Source organism: Ursus arctos, unplaced genomic scaffold (genome assembly GCF_023065955.2).
Source record: "Ursus arctos isolate Adak ecotype North America unplaced genomic scaffold, UrsArc2.0 scaffold_5, whole genome shotgun sequence".
Taxonomy (NCBI): domain Eukaryota; kingdom Metazoa; phylum Chordata; class Mammalia; order Carnivora; family Ursidae; genus Ursus; species Ursus arctos.
Window position 1 is genome coordinate 32,562,163 of NW_026623067.1, and position 18,866 is coordinate 32,581,028.

The window sequence follows — 18,866 nt, forward strand, 5'->3', positions numbered from 1 at the left end:
TTTAGCTTTACAGTATACAGGCAAAATACTTTTCTAAAGTTATTTAGATTAGTTCTTTTCTTCTCTGCCCTCTCCAATGTGGTTATTTTGTTCATTTGTTACTATTTGTGTTCAATTTTGGGTCCCACCCTCAACACATACACGCACGCACACACACACACACACACACACACCCTCCTTTCAAATCAATTAAATCGGGAAAGGAAAAGTATTTTTAGTGATGGTGATAGAATAATAGGATATCTGTTTGTGGAAATAATGAGCCTCAACCTCTATTACACTCCCAATGCAAAAATTAATTTGAGATTAGACCTAAATCAATCAAGCACTACTACTGTAAATCTTCCGGAAAAATACATAGAAGAATATCTTTGCAACTTTGGGGCAGGCAAAAATTTCTTTCTTTCTTTTTTTTTTTTTTTTAACATTTTATTTACTTATTCGACAGAGAGAGAAAGAGTGTATAAGCACGGGGAGCGGGAGACAAAAGCAGGCTCCCCTCAGAGTGGGGAGCCAGATGCGGGGCTCAATCCCAGGACCCTGGGATCAAGACCCCAGCCGAAGTCAGCTGCTTTAACCGACTGAGCCACCCAGGTGCCCCAGGCAAATATTTCTTAGCTCATAGAACTATAACACTAGCCATAAAAGAAAACATTGATAAGTCGGGCTTCATCAAAATTAAACATACCTACACATCAAAAGATACCGTTAGGAAAATGAATAGGCGGGCCGCCTGCATGGCTCAGTTGGTTAAGGGTCTGCCTTTGGCTCAGGTCATGATCCCAGTATCCTGCCCCTCCCTATCCCTTTACCCCTGCTCATGTTCTCTTGAGCTCTCTCTCTCTCAAATAAATAAATAAAATCTTATTTTTTTTTTAAGAGAAATAAGTAGGCAAGCTACAGACTTATGTACTGGAAAAAATATTCTCCGTTTATCTATCAACAAATATCTATCTGTATTCAGAATAGATTTTAAAACCCTAAAAGTCAACAGTAAAAAAGACAAAAAAAACACATTAAAAATGAATAGAAGTCTTGAATGGGCAACCAAAAAAAGCATACGAAAAGGTGTTCACTCATTACTCATCAGAGAAATGCAAATTAAAACCCTAATGAAATGCAACTACATACCTCCTAAAATGGTTAAAATAAAAGAGATGACAAACCCAACATTGGTGAGAATATGTAACAACTTAAATCCTCAATCATTGCTTTGGAAAACTCTTTAGCAATTTTTCTAGAAAGTTTAACATATATCTACTCTGTGACCTAGCATACAAAAAACTCAAAATGGATTAAAGACCTAACAGTGGGGCCTGAAACCATAAAAATCCTAGAAGAGAAAGCAGGAAATAATTTTTCTGACATCAGTTGTAACAACATTTTTCTAGTTATGTCTACTGAGGCAAGGGAAACAAAAGCAAAAATAAACTATTGGGACTACATCAAAATAAAAACCTTTTGCATGGTGGAGGAAATCATTGACAAAGCAAAACGGCAACCTACCAAAAGGGAGAAGATATTTGCAAATGATATATCTGATAAGGGGTTAGTATCCGAAATGTTACACAACTCAACATCAAAACAACAAACAATCCAATTAAAAAATGGGCAGAGGACCTGAAAGGACATTTTTCCAAAGAAGACATACAGATGGCCAACAGACACATGAGAAGATGTTTCAACATCACTCATCATCAGGGAAATGCAAATCAAAACCACAATGAGTTATCACCTTACACCTGTCAGAATGGCTAAAATAAAAATAACAAGAAATAACAAGTGTTAGCAAAGATGTGAAGAAAAAGGAAACCTCATGCACTGTTGGTGGGAATGTAAACTGGTACAGCCACTGTGGAAAACAGCATGGAGTTTCCTCAAAAAATTAAAAATAAAAATATCATGTGATTCAATCATTCTGCTACTGGGTATTTAGCCAAAGAAAACTAAAACACTAATTCAAAAAGATATCTGCACCCCTATGTTTACTGTAGCATTATTTACAATAGTCAAGCTATGGAAGCAACCTCAGAGTCCACTGAATGGATAAAAAGATGTGGTATATATATACAATAGAATATTACGCAGCCATATTATTTATATATATATATATATATGACGACGAATATATATATATATATATTACAGGAATCTTCCAGACGACGAATATATATATATAATATATATATATATATAAAATATATATATATTACGATGAGATCATGTCATATATATTACATATGAGATCATGTCATATATATTACAATAAGATCATGTCATATATATATATATGACGACGAATATATATATATATATTTATATATATATATATGACGACGAATATATATATATATATATATATATATATATATATATATTACAGGAATCTTCCAGACGACGAATATATATATATATATATATATATTACAATGAGATCATGTCATCTGTGACAACATGGATGAATCTAGAGGGTATTATGCTAAGTAAAATAAGTCAGACTGAAAAAGACAAATACCATATGATTTCACTCACATGTAGAATCTAAAAAAAAAAAAGAATGAACAAACAAAAAGCAGAATCAGACTTGTAAATACAGAGAATAAACCGATGATTGCCAGAAGGGAGGAGTCAGGGGATGGGAAAAATGGGTGAAGGGGAGTGGAAGGTACAGGCTTCCAGTTATGGAATGAATAAATCACAGGAATAAAAGGCACAGCATAAGGAATGTAGTCAGTGTTACTGTAATAGTGATGGTGACAGATTGTAGCTACACTTGTGGTGAACAAAACATAATGTATAAACTTGTCAAATCACTATGATGCACACCTGAAACTAATGTAACATTGTATGTCGATTATACTCAAATAAAAAATATGTTTAAAAAATCTGTGAGCAATCCAAATTGTATCAACTAGAGAATGGATCAAGAAACTATCCATGTGGAGAATGGATAAAGAAATATATTGGAACGTCTGACTGGATCAGTTGGTAAAGCATGTGACTCTTCATCTCAGGGTCCTGAGTTCAAGCCTCATGTTGGGTGAAGAGCTTACTTAAGTACATAATACTTTGAGGGCACCTGGCTGGCTTAGTCAGTAGAGCATGTGACTCTTAATCTTGGGATCATGAGTTTGAGCCCCATGTTGGGCATAGAGATTACTTAAAAAAAAGTAACTGTGGCATATTCACACAAGGGACAACTACTCAGCAATTAAAAAGGACTGAACTACTTTAAACGGATAGATTTTATGACATGTTAGAGATATCTAAATAAAACTGTAAAAAAAAGGAATGAATTGAATACACACGTACAACATTGATGACTCTCAAAAACATTGTCCAAAAAAAAGGCCAGGTACAAAAGAATATATACTATATGTTACATTTACACATATACTATATGATTCCATTTATATAATGTTCAAACACAAATAATACTAATCTGTGGGAAGAGAAGTCAGATAGTGGTTGCCTCTGGTAGGAGATATTGACTGAAAAGAGGATAAGGTGGGATATAATTATTCCAGACTCTGTTTTGGGCTGTTGTTACGTAAGTATATTTGTCACAACATATGAAGCCAAACAGAATCTGTGCATTTTATTTTACATAAACTATACCTTAAAAAGAAGATGTCATTAAGAAAATGAATAGACATACCACACATTGGGAGATAAAATTTATGATGCATATGTGTGACAAAAGACTTATATCCAGAATATATAAAGGACCTCTAAAAACTAGCAATAAAAAAACAAACGTTCCAATTTAAGATGTGCGAAGAAAAAAAAAAAGATGTGCGAAGAAATGTGCAAAGTATTTGATTAACAAAAAAGATATGAGGATGTCCAATAAGCATGTAAAAAGATGCTTAACATCATTATTTACTAGGGAAATGCAAATTAAAACCTCAAGGAGATACTACTATACATTCACTAAAATGGATAAAATGAAAATCACATATCAAATGTTTATAAAGATGTTATACAACTGGAACTCTCATTCATTGCTTGCGGGTGTATAAACAGTTCTCTCATTTTAGAGAATTGTTTGTTAGTTTCTTAAAAATTTAGATATATACCTGTCCTATGACCCAGGATTCTACTTCTAAGCATTTTCCCAAGAAATATGGAGGTTTATATCCACAAAAAGGTTTGTACAAGAAAGTTCATAGCATCCTTAATCATAATAATTAAAACAACCCAAACATGCATCAACAGGAGAATGGATAAAGAAATTGTTTTATATCCATACAATGGAGCACTACATAGCCATGAAAAGTAACAATGGACACCTGCAAACCATGGATGAATCTCAAAAGCGTCGCACCAAAGTATATATACTGTATTGTATTTATATGATTCAAATTTCATGAAGTCTAAAAATGGGCAAAACTAATCTACGGTGTTAGAACTCAGAAAGTGTTTGGATTAAGGTTGAGCAGAAAACTCACTGGAAATGGGACTAGGGTAACGGAAATGTTCTAGATCTTGTTTCAGGTAGTGTTGCATGGGTGAATACAATTGTCAAAACTCATTTAACGGAAGACTTAAAATCAATTGAAAAAGTCCTGAAATGAAGATGAAATAAAGATATTTTTAGAAAAACATAAATGTGGGGGATTGTCACCAATAGGTCTGCACTAAAGGAAATACAAAAGGGTAGTTTTCAAGCAGAGAAAAATGATCCCAGATATAAGCTTGGAGATTCATGGAGAAAAATAGCAACAAAAATGTTAAGTATTAACTGCCTAAAACAATAATAGTGTAGGGGCACCTGGCTGGCTCAGTCGGTTGAGGGGCCAACTCTTAATTTTGGCTCAGGTCATGATCTCAGGGTTGCAGAATTGAGCCTCCCTTGGGGCTCCATGCTCAACACAGAGTTTGCTTGAGATTTTCTCTCTCCCTCTCCCTCTGGCCCCCCCTCTAGTCGCACGCACCCTCTCTCTCTAAAATAAATAAATACAGTCTTTTAAAAATAAAAATAAAAAATAACAATACAATAACATTGTATTGGAGAACTAACATATACATAACTAAAATACATGACAAAAATGGGACTTAAGTCAGGAGAGAAGTAAAAGGAGTTAAAATATTTTCAGGTCCTTTCATTATCCAAAAAACAAGTAAAAGTTTTAATTTTATTAAACTCTGGTAAGTCAAAGATGCATGCAGTAATCTACAGAGAATTGCGAAAAAATATATAATTAACAAATGAATAAAAAGGAATTATTAAATAATAAAATATTCAATAAATCCAAAGAAAGCAATAAAGGGGAGAAAAAGAAAAACAATAAAAAGAACAAATGGAAAGTAAATAGTAAGCTGATAAATTTAAAGCCAAACATATCAATAACTACATTAAACATAGATGGCTCCAAATAAAATGCTTCAAATAAAAGACATAAATTGTCAGACTGGATTAAAAACAATTAAACCCAACCATATGCTACTTATAAAAGAACCATTTAGAAGAAATATAAATCTATAGGAATATTCAAAGAAAATTAAAAATGTACCATATAAACTCTAAACAGAAAAAGCTAGTGTAGTTGTATTGATAACAGATGAAGTAAATTTTTTAAAAAGATTTTTTATTTTATTTTATTTACTCTACAGAGATAGAGATAGCCAGCGAGTGAGGGAACACAAGCAGGGGGAATGGGAGAGGAAGAAGCAGGCTCATAGTGGAGGAGCCTGATGTGGGGCTCGATCCCACAACGCCGGGATCACGCCCTGAGCCGAAGGCAGACGCTTAACCGCTGTGCCACCCAGGTACCCCCAGATGAAGTAAATTTTATGGCAAGAAATATTTCATAATGAACAAAGATGAGAGATATTTCATAATGAACAAAGGTACAATTCAGCAGGAAAATGTAATAAATCTATATTTTATGCACCTAAATACATAGCCTTAAATGTACATAAAGAAAAAATGGATAGAATTAAAAGAGAAATAGAAAACTCCATAATCATAGTCAAAATTTTAACACACACCCATCAATACCTGTTAGAATAGGTACAGGAAAAGAATCAGAAATGATCTAAAAACCTGAATAACACTATTAACATTCTTGACCTGACGCCTGTAGAACACTGTACCTAACACCTAGAGAATATACTATATTTTAAAGTTCAAAAATTTACTATATACTGGTACATAAAACAAGTCAATAAATTTCAAAGGACTGAAATAACACAGACTGTATTCTCTGATCACACTCTAATTAAGCCAAATACCAATTTCAAAGATACTCATGTGTTTGACAACTGAGAATTACATTTCTCAATGGCTCATGGGTCAAAGCAGATATCACAAGAGAAATTAGAAAATATCTTTTACTGAAAAATAATGAAAACACTACATATAGAAACTTGTGTGACACAGTTAAGGCTGTGTTTAGAGGTAAATATATAGCTTTATTATTATTTTTAAAAAGATTTTATTTATTTATTTGACAGAGAGAGAGACAGCCAGCAAGAGAGGGAACACAAGCAGGAGGAGTGGGAGAGGAAGAAGCAGGCTCCCAGTGGAGGAGTCCGATGTGGGGCTCGATCCCAGAACGCGGGGATCACGCCCTGAGCTGAAGGCAGACGCTTAACAACTGAGCCACCCAGGCGCCCCTGAAATGCTTATTATAAAAAAGAACAGTGGCTGATAATGATTTAAGTTAGAAAATGAACACAAAATTTATGCTACAGAAAGCAGAAGGAGGGGCGCCTGGGTAGCGCAGTTGTTAGGCGTCTGCCTTTGGCTCACGGCGTGATCCCAGTGTTCTGGGATCGAGCCCCACATTGGGCTCCTCCGCTGGGAGCCTGCTTCTTCCTCTCCCACTCCCCATGCTGTGTTCCCTCTCTCGCTGGCTGTCTCTGTCAAATAAATAAATAAAATCTTAAAAAAAAAAAAAGTAGAAGGAAAAAAAATAACAAGGATAAAAGTGGACATTAATGACATAGAAAGCAAACTGCAAGAGGATCAGCTTCATTGAAGACTTTGAAACTGATAAGTCTCTGTCAAAACTTACCAAGAAAAAAAATGAGCAGAAACAGAAATTACCACTATCAATAATGGAAAAGGGGACTTCATTACATATCCTACAGACTTTCATAAGATAACAAGAGAATATTATGAACAACTTCATCCCAACATATTAAAAAATTTAGGTGAAATGAACAAATTCCTAGAAAAACAAATTCCTAGTAAAACATAACAAACAAGCAGCAGTCACAAATACATAAATAAATAAAAATTGAAAAAAATCTTAATAGGCCCTAACTTTGAAATAAAATGAGTTCATCATTTAAAACCTTCCCACACACTGATGCTTCTGTCAACATCATACCAGCCCCTTGGATTCTAATGAAGTCAGGTGATGCTCCAGAATGAGAGACAAGCCAACTTAAGGGAAGTTTGGATCCAGTCTCATCTATAATTACTATTAGGTATTTGATAAGAACAAATCCATTCAGATGCAGAATATCTTGATGCATTTTGCCAGTGTGAGAAGGACAGCAGTGCCTGGGGAATGATGAATTCATGGAGAAGCGTTCGGGATTTTCATTTCGGAAAATCTACCATGGTACCATAGCACAAGACCTCTAGCCTATACCAAATAGCTACAGCCTCAGCTCAAGGCCAATGTAAATCCCCCCCCTTTTTTAAGATTTTATTTATTTATTTAAAAGTGAGAGCACAAGTAGAGGGAGAGGGAGAAACAGGGTGGAACTCAATCCCAGGACCCTGAGATCATGACCTGAGCTGAAGACAGACAGTTAACCAGCTGAGCCACCCAGGTGCCCCATAAAGCCCATCTTTTTAGTGAAGTACAGTACTGATGCTTAGCTTTGCACCAGTCACACATTCAGGTTTGTCCTCTACAATTTCAGCTCTCAGCCATGTGGCCACACTATTTCCTCCTCCTTCCTCTTCCTGATATAAATCACAGTCCCCTAGATACTCCAAAAATCGTGCACGAATAAGTAGGGCTGTAGTAACAGTGATGCTGTTGTGCTACGGCCATTGAAGAGTCATACAGTATATTTGGATTATAGTTTTTTATCTGACATAAGTTTATGTGATACCAGCACAACCTGTAGAAAGAGTACGTAACGGACTCTGAAAATATCTAAAGACAAGTGGCGCACCTGGCTGGCTCAGGCAGTACAGCATGCGACTTTTGATCTCCAGGTTGTGAGTTCAAGCCCCACATTGGACATAGAGCTTACTAAAAAAAAATCAGGGCAGCTGGCTGTCACAGTCACTTAAGTGTCTGATTCTTGGTATTGGCTCGGGTTGTGATCTTGGGGTCATTTGACTGTGAGCACTGTGCTGGGCTCTGCGCTCAGTTCGGAGTCTGCTTGGGATTCTCTCTCCCTCTGCTTCTGCCGCTCCCACTCATGCTCTCTCTCTCGCTCTCAAATAAATAAAAATAAATCTTAAAAAAAAATCTACTGACAAGTTTCTTTAATAACCAAAAAAAGTAGCTAATACACAGCCCAGATATTAATTTGTTCAGATGTATGAATGCTTCATTATAAAACAAAACCATGAAAATTAAAGGAAGAAAAGAGAGGGAGGAGAGGGAGGAGGGAAGATTAGGAAGATACTCTCACAAAGAGAACTCCAGGCCCAGATGGCTTCACTGATAAATTTTATCATGTTAACAAGAAATAAATCTAATCTCACACAAAATCTTTCAGAGAAGAGTCAAATTTTGCTATCTTACGCTGTGGAAACAAATAATCCCTAGTCTTAGTGACTCAGAATGACGGAGATTTCTTTCTCATGTTACATGTCAGATGTGAATTTGCTGCAGCTCTTCTGCAAGCTGTGGGTATGCTGTGGCTCTCATCCCTGTGTCTTTTTTGTTCAGGATCCAAGCTGAAGGAACAACCTGTATTTGGGGCTTACTGTTCTCATCATCTAATGTCAGAAGATAAAGAGCAAGAGAGCTGGCACAAAGACAGAATGGCTCCTTTCCGACATGGTGTATGGCCTATCAATTTTCATGTCATTTGCCAAAGCAAGTCACCTGTTCAGTCTCTACTGAGTGGGTCAATGAAATGTACTTCTTTCATAGGCACCACTACAAATCACATGGTAATAGGCAAGGGCGAATAATCTTTTTAGAGAAAAGGGAGTGAATATTTGAATAGCAGTACATAGCACACTTCCCAAATAATTTTACTAGATCAGCATGACTTGATCCAAAATCTGACAAGGACATTGTAAGAAAGGAAAATTATAGTTCAGCCTCACTCATGACGTAGATGTGGAAGTCCTAAACAAAATACTAGCATATTGATTTTGGCAATATGCAAAAGTATGAGAAAGTTTTTAATAACCTATTTTCTGTCTCTATAGATTTCTCTGTTCCAGACATTTCATATGAATGGAATCATATAATATGTGGCCTTTTGTGACTGGCTACTTTCACTTAGCAAAATATTTTCAAGGTTCGTCCAGGTTGAACCATGCATTGGTACTTTATTTCTTTTATGGCCAGAAAATATTCTATTCCATTCCATATGGAAATGCCACATTTTGTTTATCCATTCATAAGCTGATGGACATTTGGGTTGTTTCCACTTTTTGACCTATTGTTGATAATGCTATTATAAACATTTGTGTACACATTTCAGTTTGTATAGATATGTTTTCATTTCTCTTGGGTATATACCTAGGAATAGAATTGTTGGGTCATAAGGTAACTCTATGTTTAGTTATTTGAGGAACTGCCAGACTATTCTTCCAAAGTATCTGGACCATTTTATATTTCCAGTAGCAGAGTATGAGGGTTACAATTTCTCTGTATCCTCACCAATATTTGCTATTATCTGACTTTTGAATTCTAGTCATCTTAATAGGTATGGAGTGGTATGTCCCTGGGGGTTTCATTTGCATATTAATGATGTTGAGCATATTTTCAAGTGCTTATTGGCCATTTTCTATTTTCCTTGGAACAATATCTGTCCAGATCCTGTCTTAGTCAGCTCAGACTACCATAACAAAACACCACAGACAGGGTGGGTTAAACAACAGAAATTTATTTTCTCACAGTTCTGGAGGCTGGAAGTCCAAGATCAGGGCACCAGTATGGCTGGGCTGTAGTGAAGTCTCTCCTTGAGGCTTATAGACACCACCTTCTCACTGTGCCCTTACATGGCCTTTCTTCGGGGCATGCACATGGGGGTTGGAGGAAATAGAAAGAAAGAGAAAGAGAGAGAAAGATCTCTGGTGTCTCTTCTTAAAAGGACACTAGTTTATTAGATCATGGCTCTACCTTTATGATCTTATTAACCTTAACTATTTCTTTAAAGGCCCTATCTCCAATACAGTCACAGTGGGTGTTAGGACTTCAACACATGAATTCTGTGGGGGAATACAATTCAGTCTATAGCAGGTCCGTTGCCCATCTAAAAAATGGGGTTGACTTGGGGCGCCTGGGTGGCCCAGTCGGTTAAGCATCTGACTCTTGATTTTGCTCAGGTCATGATCTCAGGGTGGTGGGATCCAGCCCAGAGTTGGACTCCGCGCTGAGCGTGGAGTCTGCTTGATATTCTTTTTCTCTCTCTCCCTCTGCACCTCTCCCTGCTCACCCCTCACACTCTCTCTCAAATAAATAAATAAATAAATAAATAAATAAATAAATAAAATCTTTTTAAGAATTGGGTTGACTTTGTATTACTGAGTTTTAAGAGTTCTTTATATATCATGGATACTACTACCTTATCATATATGTAATTTGCAAATATATTCTGCCATTTTGTGGGTTGTTTTCCTTTGCTTTTAAATTTTCTCCATATACCTGCATATTAATTTATATTTATATTTTAAATTGTATTTTTGATGCTTTGACATTTTGACATCTTGCTGATCCTGGAGAAACTGCCCCTCCTAAAGCTAGCCAGTTATTAGAGACTGTAAAGAACTCACCTGGAAGCACACCTTTCATATGCAATATCCCAACTACCTCCTTTATCAGACTGTTACACTGCAGGTCGCTATTCCCTTGCCCTGATCACCCCAGGGCCAGGTATGAGTCAATTAAGGACAGCCCCCACATCCCAGAGTCTCCTGAAATTATTTAAACTAGCCTATCCTAAAACTGCTTACTGTGACTTGTGTATTCCTTCCCATAGAAACCAAAATAAAGGCTCTTCCCTAGGTTTTCGCCTCATTCCCTCTGCCTCCTGACCAACACTGGTGCTTCTCCAGGTGGTCCCCTGTGGCATGAAGTGATCCCTTTCTCTTGAGATCTATGAATATAACAATCTTTTCACTGGTGATCTCTTGATCTGTTGACGTCACCCTACCTGAATAGTAATAAGCCTTTTTTTAAATACATCCTGGGTTTTAGCAATATATCATGTGCCTTGCTGGAATTTTCTTTGTGTTTATCCTGTTTGGGGTTCATTGACCTACCTGGATCTGAGAATTTATAGTTTTTATCACATTTGAGGAAAACATTTCAGCCACTCTTTTTTCAAGCATTTTTTCAGCCCTTTCTTCTCTATTTCTGAGAATACATGTATTAGAATGATTAATATTGTCCCACAGTCATTCTGGTTTTATTTCAATTTTGTTTCATTTTATTTCAAACTTTCTCAATACTTCAGTTTGGATGGTTTCTATTGTTATGTCTTAAGAACACTGATATTTTCTTCTATAGTATCTAATCTGTTTTGGATTCAATTTAGTGAATTTTCACTTTACTTCAGATATTGTAAATTTTAGCTCTAGAAATTCCATTTGGATCTTTTTTTGTATTCCATTTCTTTCTTCATTATTTTTATGTTTTCCTTTAAATATCTGAGTGTTTTATAAGAGCTGTCCTAAAGTCCTTGTCTGCTAATAATCATCATTTCTTTATCTCTCTATTGACTAATCTTTAATTTTCATTATGGGTAATTCTTTTCTGGGTTGTTTTCAAATTTAGTAATTTTAGTTTGAATGGCAGGCATTATGACCATCACAAGATTATTAGGATTTTTTGTTAATTTTTCTTTAAAGAGTTTTAAGTTTGTTTTGACAGGCAATTGAGTTACTTGAAGATCAGCTTGGTCCAAGAGAGCTTATTTCTAAACCTGTAAGAACAGATCTAAATTGGCCTTTATTCTACGGCTAGCTAAACCCTACTACTAAGGTATAATCCTTCTGAGATCTCTACTGAATGCCCCAGCTATCCAGAAGATTTTCCCACAATGGCTGTCAGAAACCTGAGTCTTTTCCTAGCACTATGTGATCTCTAAGAATTATTCAGCTTATTGCTTCCTGGCAGATAGTCTTTGATTGGTCATGTAAATTTCACTCTATGCATGCCTTGTCAGTAGGAATATTCCAAGAAGCAGATGCCAAGAAGGGATTTGACATGTAAGAGATGTATTGAAGTAAGCGCCTGTAGGGAAAAATGGGAAGTGAGCCAGGCATAGCTAGGAGAGTCATAAGATTGCAATGCAAATGTGACCTTCAGAAGGAGAGAGGAATGAAAGTAAGATGAGTGGAAGACATTTAGATTGCACCACAGTTCTAAGGAAGTTTGGGAAGCTGATGGGGAATCTTCACACCAAAGTTCCCCATCAAAGAAGTCCTGCATATCTCAGGAACAGGCCTGCCACTATCCTTGAGGAACTCAGTCATTAGCTGGATTAACACGTGGGAAGTGTGGCTTTATTGTAAATGTGGTGCCAAATTTCAGACTGTGGCAACTGGAGCCACTAGTCAATTATGCTCTTCATAGTCAGAGATCCAAAAGGTACGTTTTTGTGGCCACCAGAGATTCACTCATTGCACCACATAGATACTTCTCCTCACAATTTAGAGAAAGACTCCTCCATGATTCCTATTATCCTTTATTCCTGAGAGGAAACTCAGAAGTTGCAGAATAATGAGACAAATTACAGCCCTCATAACTGCAATTGATCTCAGGGTTGCAACTGTTCTCTTTCTCTTCCGTGATTCTTTCTGAATTCTCCTCACCTGTACCTATCATTTTGGCAGGTCTTCGTGGCTTACCTGGTAGTGTGACCCAAACCTACATTCCTGGGAAGTCTGAAATCTTGGTAATCATACCCTTCTCAGTCAGAAGTGGCTACATGTGTCCATTCATGGTTACAAAGTGTAAGGAAGTACCAGGATGTGCTCAAATGGATAGCTGGGTTTAACACATATCCCTGCCCTCTTCATGTAACAGCAGTCCTACCTCCTCCTGCTGATCAAGACCAATGACCAATATGGTGATTCTTCTTTTTGACCACTAGTCTCTGGGCACAAAGAATCCAAAATTCCACAGCAGCAGCTATAACTTTTAGTTCAATAGCACTCTTGCTATGTCTCTAGTAATAATGTGCCCCTTTTGAAGACCAGGAACTCCAATTCTACCAAAGCCCAGGGGTGCAAGGATGAGAAGTAAAAACTCCCAAAGTAGGTCATTGGAAGTGATGGGAGCCTCTCCTCCTTCAATGCCTTGGTTCCCAGATCCATGGAAATACAGCACCCTATTATTTCTATTGGGATATAGCACTCTCTTAATGTCTCTGACTTAATATATATTCTACCCCCTGAAGAATGGCCCATCATCGTTTCATAAGTTTGCCTCTGAACTGCCACTTCAATTGCACCTTATAAAGATTGGTCCAGTGTTCTATGAGACTGGCTGCTTTGAGATGGTACTGTATGTGATAGTACTAGTGATTCCCATGGTTATGGGACCATTGCCACACCGTATGCATTTACATACTTGTGGGTTAAGTATTCTGAAGCCCCAGGCTACTGAGAATCTTCAGGTAGGGAAGTATAGCCTTATTCAGAATAGGTATCCCTCTCTGTGAAAATGAAACCCTACCCCTGCAAGAATGGAAAAATTCTGACATACTTGACTTGGTGGGAAGTAGCCAGTTGGTCTCCTCAAAAAATAACAATGTCTGGGGCTTAACATTAGTCTCTGTTGCTTCAGTTTTCAGTGTACAAGTCTTGTACCTCCTTCACCAGGGCCTACTGAATAATGTGTCCCCTGGGTCCTCCCATGGAGCATCATTCTCTGCTTGGTCTTCTGATCTTACATAATTTATTCTAGTATGCCCACTCTACTTAGCCACTTTATTCCATCTATAAGGCAAATCAGGTATTTCTATTTTCCTGATTATTGGCCATAACTTTTTCCAGGCTTCTAAGAGCCACCCCAGCAGTGATTTTGCTACATTCGCTAACATTCTTGCTAAGGTGTTAAACCTCTTGTACTGAGATGCTACTCCTAAATTAATGAATTCTTCCTTGTCTAGACTTATATTCTAGTCCCCTTGATCAAATACCCTAAAAATCTAATCCCAGGGGTATTTCCCTGGCTCCTGGTGATAGCTAGCTAATTTTTACACTTCTTTTCGTATAATGTCAATTATACTCTCTGCAGCTGGAGCTCTGAGAGGTGCATTTTCATGGCTTCCACACATTCACAGATTAGTATTCAGACAAAGATTGGAAGGGAACCAATGCAGATTTCTAAGCTCCTTGTCTAAATAGCTTTCTCTTCTCTAGTATGCTGCCTTGCAAATTGTAGCCATGTTGGCCTTCCTGAGCTTATATCCATCCCTACCTCATCAACTCAGAAAAACTGGCAGGCTCTCCTTGGATTACCACCTCCCTCTGCTGCGATCCAGAAATTGTAGAAAGCCTGTGTGATCACAGCAACCACTTCATTCATTTTCCCTCTATCAGGGATCATAATTCTGAGCTGCCTTTTGCCCAACATCAAAGATAGTTGTTTCATATTTTTTTCTATTATCTTGGCAATTGCCTACAATAAAGCAAATCTTTTGACTTGTTAAACTTTAATATAAATTACTATGTTCACTACTTCTCTGATAATTCTAACTGTAAGGAAGGCTAGGAAAAGTAGTTTTTATTCCAGACATTCATGGTTCAGCTAAAAATCATTAGTTTTATTACAAAAGAAGAAGCAAAGGACAGATATTGGGAGATGATGATTAAACTGCCTCAGTATTCCAGGGTGACAGCTATTTTCTCTTGGTCCTTGTAAGATATTATTCCAACCATCTTCTGATTTCCATTGTGCTGTTGAGAAATCAGTTGTCAATCTACCTGTCGTTCATTTACAGTGCTCGGTCTTTTTCTCTGACTGCTTTCAATTTTTTTTCACTTCTTTGGTGTTGTGTACTTTCAGGATGATGTGTCTGATAGTAGGTTTCATTTTCATTATTCTTAGGATTCACTGGGATTCCTGAATCTGAGAATTCTTTTTTATCAATTCTGGAAAATCATCAGCTACCATTTCTTTGAATATTGCCCTCTCTTATTCTTTCTATGTCTTCTTTTCAGGATTCTAATTAGTTGTATGTTGGACTTTCACACATTTCATCCATGTCTCTTAACTTCCACTTTATCTTTCCCACTTCTTATTTCCCCAGTCTGTAATCTGAGTAATTTCTTTAGATCTAATTCTCAGTTCACTAATTCTCTCTTTAGTTCTAATTTACTATTTGACCAATCCACTAGCATTCTAATTTTAATGATTACATTTTTATTTCTAGATGTTCTACCTTGTTCTTTTTCTAAACCTGCCTAGTTATTTTTGATAGTCTCTTGATTTTCAATCCTACAGCCAATATTCTCTTTATCTCTTTATATATATTAAATGAAACTTTGCCTGTTATGTATCTGACAAGTTTAATTTATAAAGTCTTTGCAGATTTGATTCTGTTTACTGTTTCGGCTAACTCCCATTCATGTTGGCTTATTTCTTTGTGTTTTTTATTTTTAATAGTAAGCTCACATTCACAGAAAATTTATCTGTGAAAATTCTTTAAGATCCAAGTTTAAAATGCATTCCTCCAGATAGGATTTGTGTTTGCTCCTGCCAGCCATCTGGTTTGATGACTTATCCATTAGTACTTTAAGTTACATTCTACACCTGAGTTTCTGGGATAACGTGCGCAGTGTGAATTCTGACACCAAACGTGTATGAAGGATGGTTATGAATTCTCAAGGGAAAGGCTGTTTTGTTTGTCTGTTTGTTTGTTTGTTTGTTTACCATCCAGAACCAAGGATGAGACAGACAAACTTCTCTACAACCTCTCTTTAAGAAATAGATTTTGTCTAATTCACCCTTTACAAAGTGTATCACTTTTTAAGGACTCAGCTTTATGTGCAGTTTCCAATACAACTTCCCACCTTGCGTAGGCCCAGACTATCTCATTTCACCTGAGTGACCTGCTAAAACCATTCTCTAAACCACCAGTACCTTTTGGCCTTTGATGAGAGGTATTATAATTAGAATTTTTTAGGATATCCAGCACATATGTTGTCAGATAGCTGGTAAGCATACTGCCGGAAATGAAAAAGTAGATTTGCTTTTGATCTAAGAAGCCTGAAACTTCAGAAAATCTTCAACTACACCTTCCTGAAGGCAAATAGAACTGCGAGTGCTCCGAAGTTTTAAGGAGGAACTGCAGCATGACACCACTAACTCCCCTCCCAATATTTCTTCTAACAAGCTTGCTCAGACACAACCACGCCTCAGATTCTTACTGATGCTTTTTAACATCATTCATTGATTCTTAAGCAAATCTCCAAACTACCAAGGTTGTTTTGGATTTAAGTTATTTATTCCAAACCTATTAAGGTATTTATATAAAGGTACTTGGGGTGGAGTGACAAAGTTACAAAGATATAATTTAAGAGGTAACTAGCATCACAAAGCAGGATGTGAAACGTAATATTTGTTTAGACATATTATATATAGTACAAGCAATAAAAAAATGGGAGTCGAGAGGAAAAATAGAATCCCAATCCTACAAAAGAGGCTCATTATGTTAAGCATGAAAAGTTAATACAATGTAGGAAGATCAAATGAGTTAGAAAGAATGAATCAAGTAGACCTGATGCCCTTAATGGCTATCAGATACATGGAAAATGAACAAAAAAATCAAGTCGATGCCAGCTTTCAAGCTGGGTAAACCATGCTACCACTTTTAGAAACATGTAAATCCAGAAGGGAAAGGAAAGCTAGTTTGGGGAAAATTAATCCAAATTTAGATACGGAAAGTTTGAAGAAACAGCAAAATAATAAAGTGGAGATATTAGCAAAATGTGGAAACTAGGGCTTCAGATAAATGTCAGTTTAGAACGAAGTATCTTGGAAGAATATCAAATATCATCTGTGGTGGCAGTCAAGACCAAAGAACAGCACACTCTCCTCAAGGAAACAGGGAAGAGTGGAAGGCCTAAGAAATGAACTTCACAGAATGCTGACAGGGAGCAAGGTAAGTTATTAGTAGAGCAGAAAAGTGTTTGCAGGGGTGCCTGGTGGCTCAGTCAGTTGAGTCTGCCTTCAGCTCAGGTCATGATCCCAGGGTCCTGGAATTGAGCCCCGCATCAGACGCCCTGCACCACAGGGAGCCTGCTTCTGCCTCTCCCATTCCCCCCGCTTGTGCTCTCTCTTTCTCTCTCTCTGCCAAATGGATGGATAAAATCTTTAAAAAAGAAAAGAAAAGAAAAGTGTTCGCAGGTGAGAAGAAAACAATGATGTGCTAAAAAAGATGAGAGCGTTTCAAGAAGGAAAGATGATTCATGGTATCAAATGTGACAGAAAATCAGGGAAAATAAGGACTTAAAGAAAGCCGCTGAATTTGGCAATTAGGAAATAATTTGTGCCCATGAAAAGCAAGCTTTTGTTACTGTGGTAAAACAGAAGCCAGACTCAATATGTAATGGATCATTTTAAGGAAATAAAACATTCAGGGGCGCCTGGGTGGCACAGTAGTTGAGCGTCTGCCTTCGGCTCAGGGCGTGATCCCGGCGTTATAGGATCGAGCCCCACATCAGGCTTTTCCACTATGAGCCTGCTTCTTCCTCTCCCACTCCCCCTGCTTGTGTTCCCTCTCTCGCTGGCTGTCTCTATCTCTGTTGAATAAATAAATAAAATCTTCAAAAAAAAAAAAAAGGAAATAAAACATTCAAATATCTAATCTCAGGGTGCCCGGGGGGCTCAGTCAGTTAAGTCTCTGCCTTCAGCTCAGGTCATGATCCCAGGGGTCCTGGCATTGAGGCCCGAGTCAGGCTCCCTGCTCAGCAGGGAGTCTGCTTCTTTCTCTCCCTCTGCCCCTCCCTGCCCCCTGCTCATGGTCTCTTTTTTTCTCTCTCTCAAATAAATAAATAAAATCTTTTAAAAAAAAGAATAGTCCTAGCAATTTTTAAATTGCAATTTTGTATTCTTTTTCTCCAAAAAGGGCTCTTAAATATGAAATCTTCAGGCTCCATCATACCTGGATCTTCCTAGATTAGCCAGTAACTCATCCTCTCAGCACCCTAACACAGCCATGTTTGTAACATCACCTTACCTGCTCCACTAATGTACAAAGACATTGAGAAAGTCCAATGTAACCTCGAAAGATGAAAATTGGGAACTGCTGATCTATACTGGGTTTTCCCAGGATGGAACAGAACTACAGTACAAGTATCTCCCATTTAACATAGCACAACTCTAGAAAGTAATAATGAATCTGCAGAGATTTTTTTTTCCTAACTACAAAAGGAGCTATGTTATACAGTTCTCTTTTGAAGTTTTACATGCCATGCTTATTCTTATATTTAATGGAACATTTTATACACAAAGAACAGATATTTGATGTATTTGTCACTGTGGCCAACTTATCTAAACAAATGGAGACCAAGGCACAGATACCCTCAGAATTTCCACAGGCAGTATGCAACAAGAGTAGAGAGAATCTCTACACCAAATGTATTGTCAAAGGGAATGAAGTCAGGATAAATTCAGACAACTTGGACGACAGAACTAAAATTAAAGACCATAACTCTGTACCTTTAAAGGAGATTTCAAAAGCCCTGTGAACAA

General features: G+C 37.1%; 1 protein-coding gene across 2 annotated transcripts in view; it reads right to left on the bottom strand.

The window, feature by feature from the left end:
- The window catches only part of CDKL3 (cyclin dependent kinase like 3), a 111,817-nt gene that overhangs the window by 21,932 nt on the left and 71,019 nt on the right, over positions 1 to 18,866 (bottom strand). The window contains exon 13 of one of the 2 annotated variants that reach the window (XM_057307012.1): positions 10,025 to 10,168. The exons of the other annotated variant lie outside the window; for it this stretch is intronic. Within the exon in view, the coding sequence (XP_057162995.1) occupies positions 10,145 to 10,168 (24 nt within the window). The 3' untranslated portion in view covers positions 10,025 to 10,144. Of the gene's footprint in view, positions 1 to 10,024; positions 10,169 to 18,866 lie in introns of those variants that run through there. 2 annotated transcript variants of the gene reach the window in all.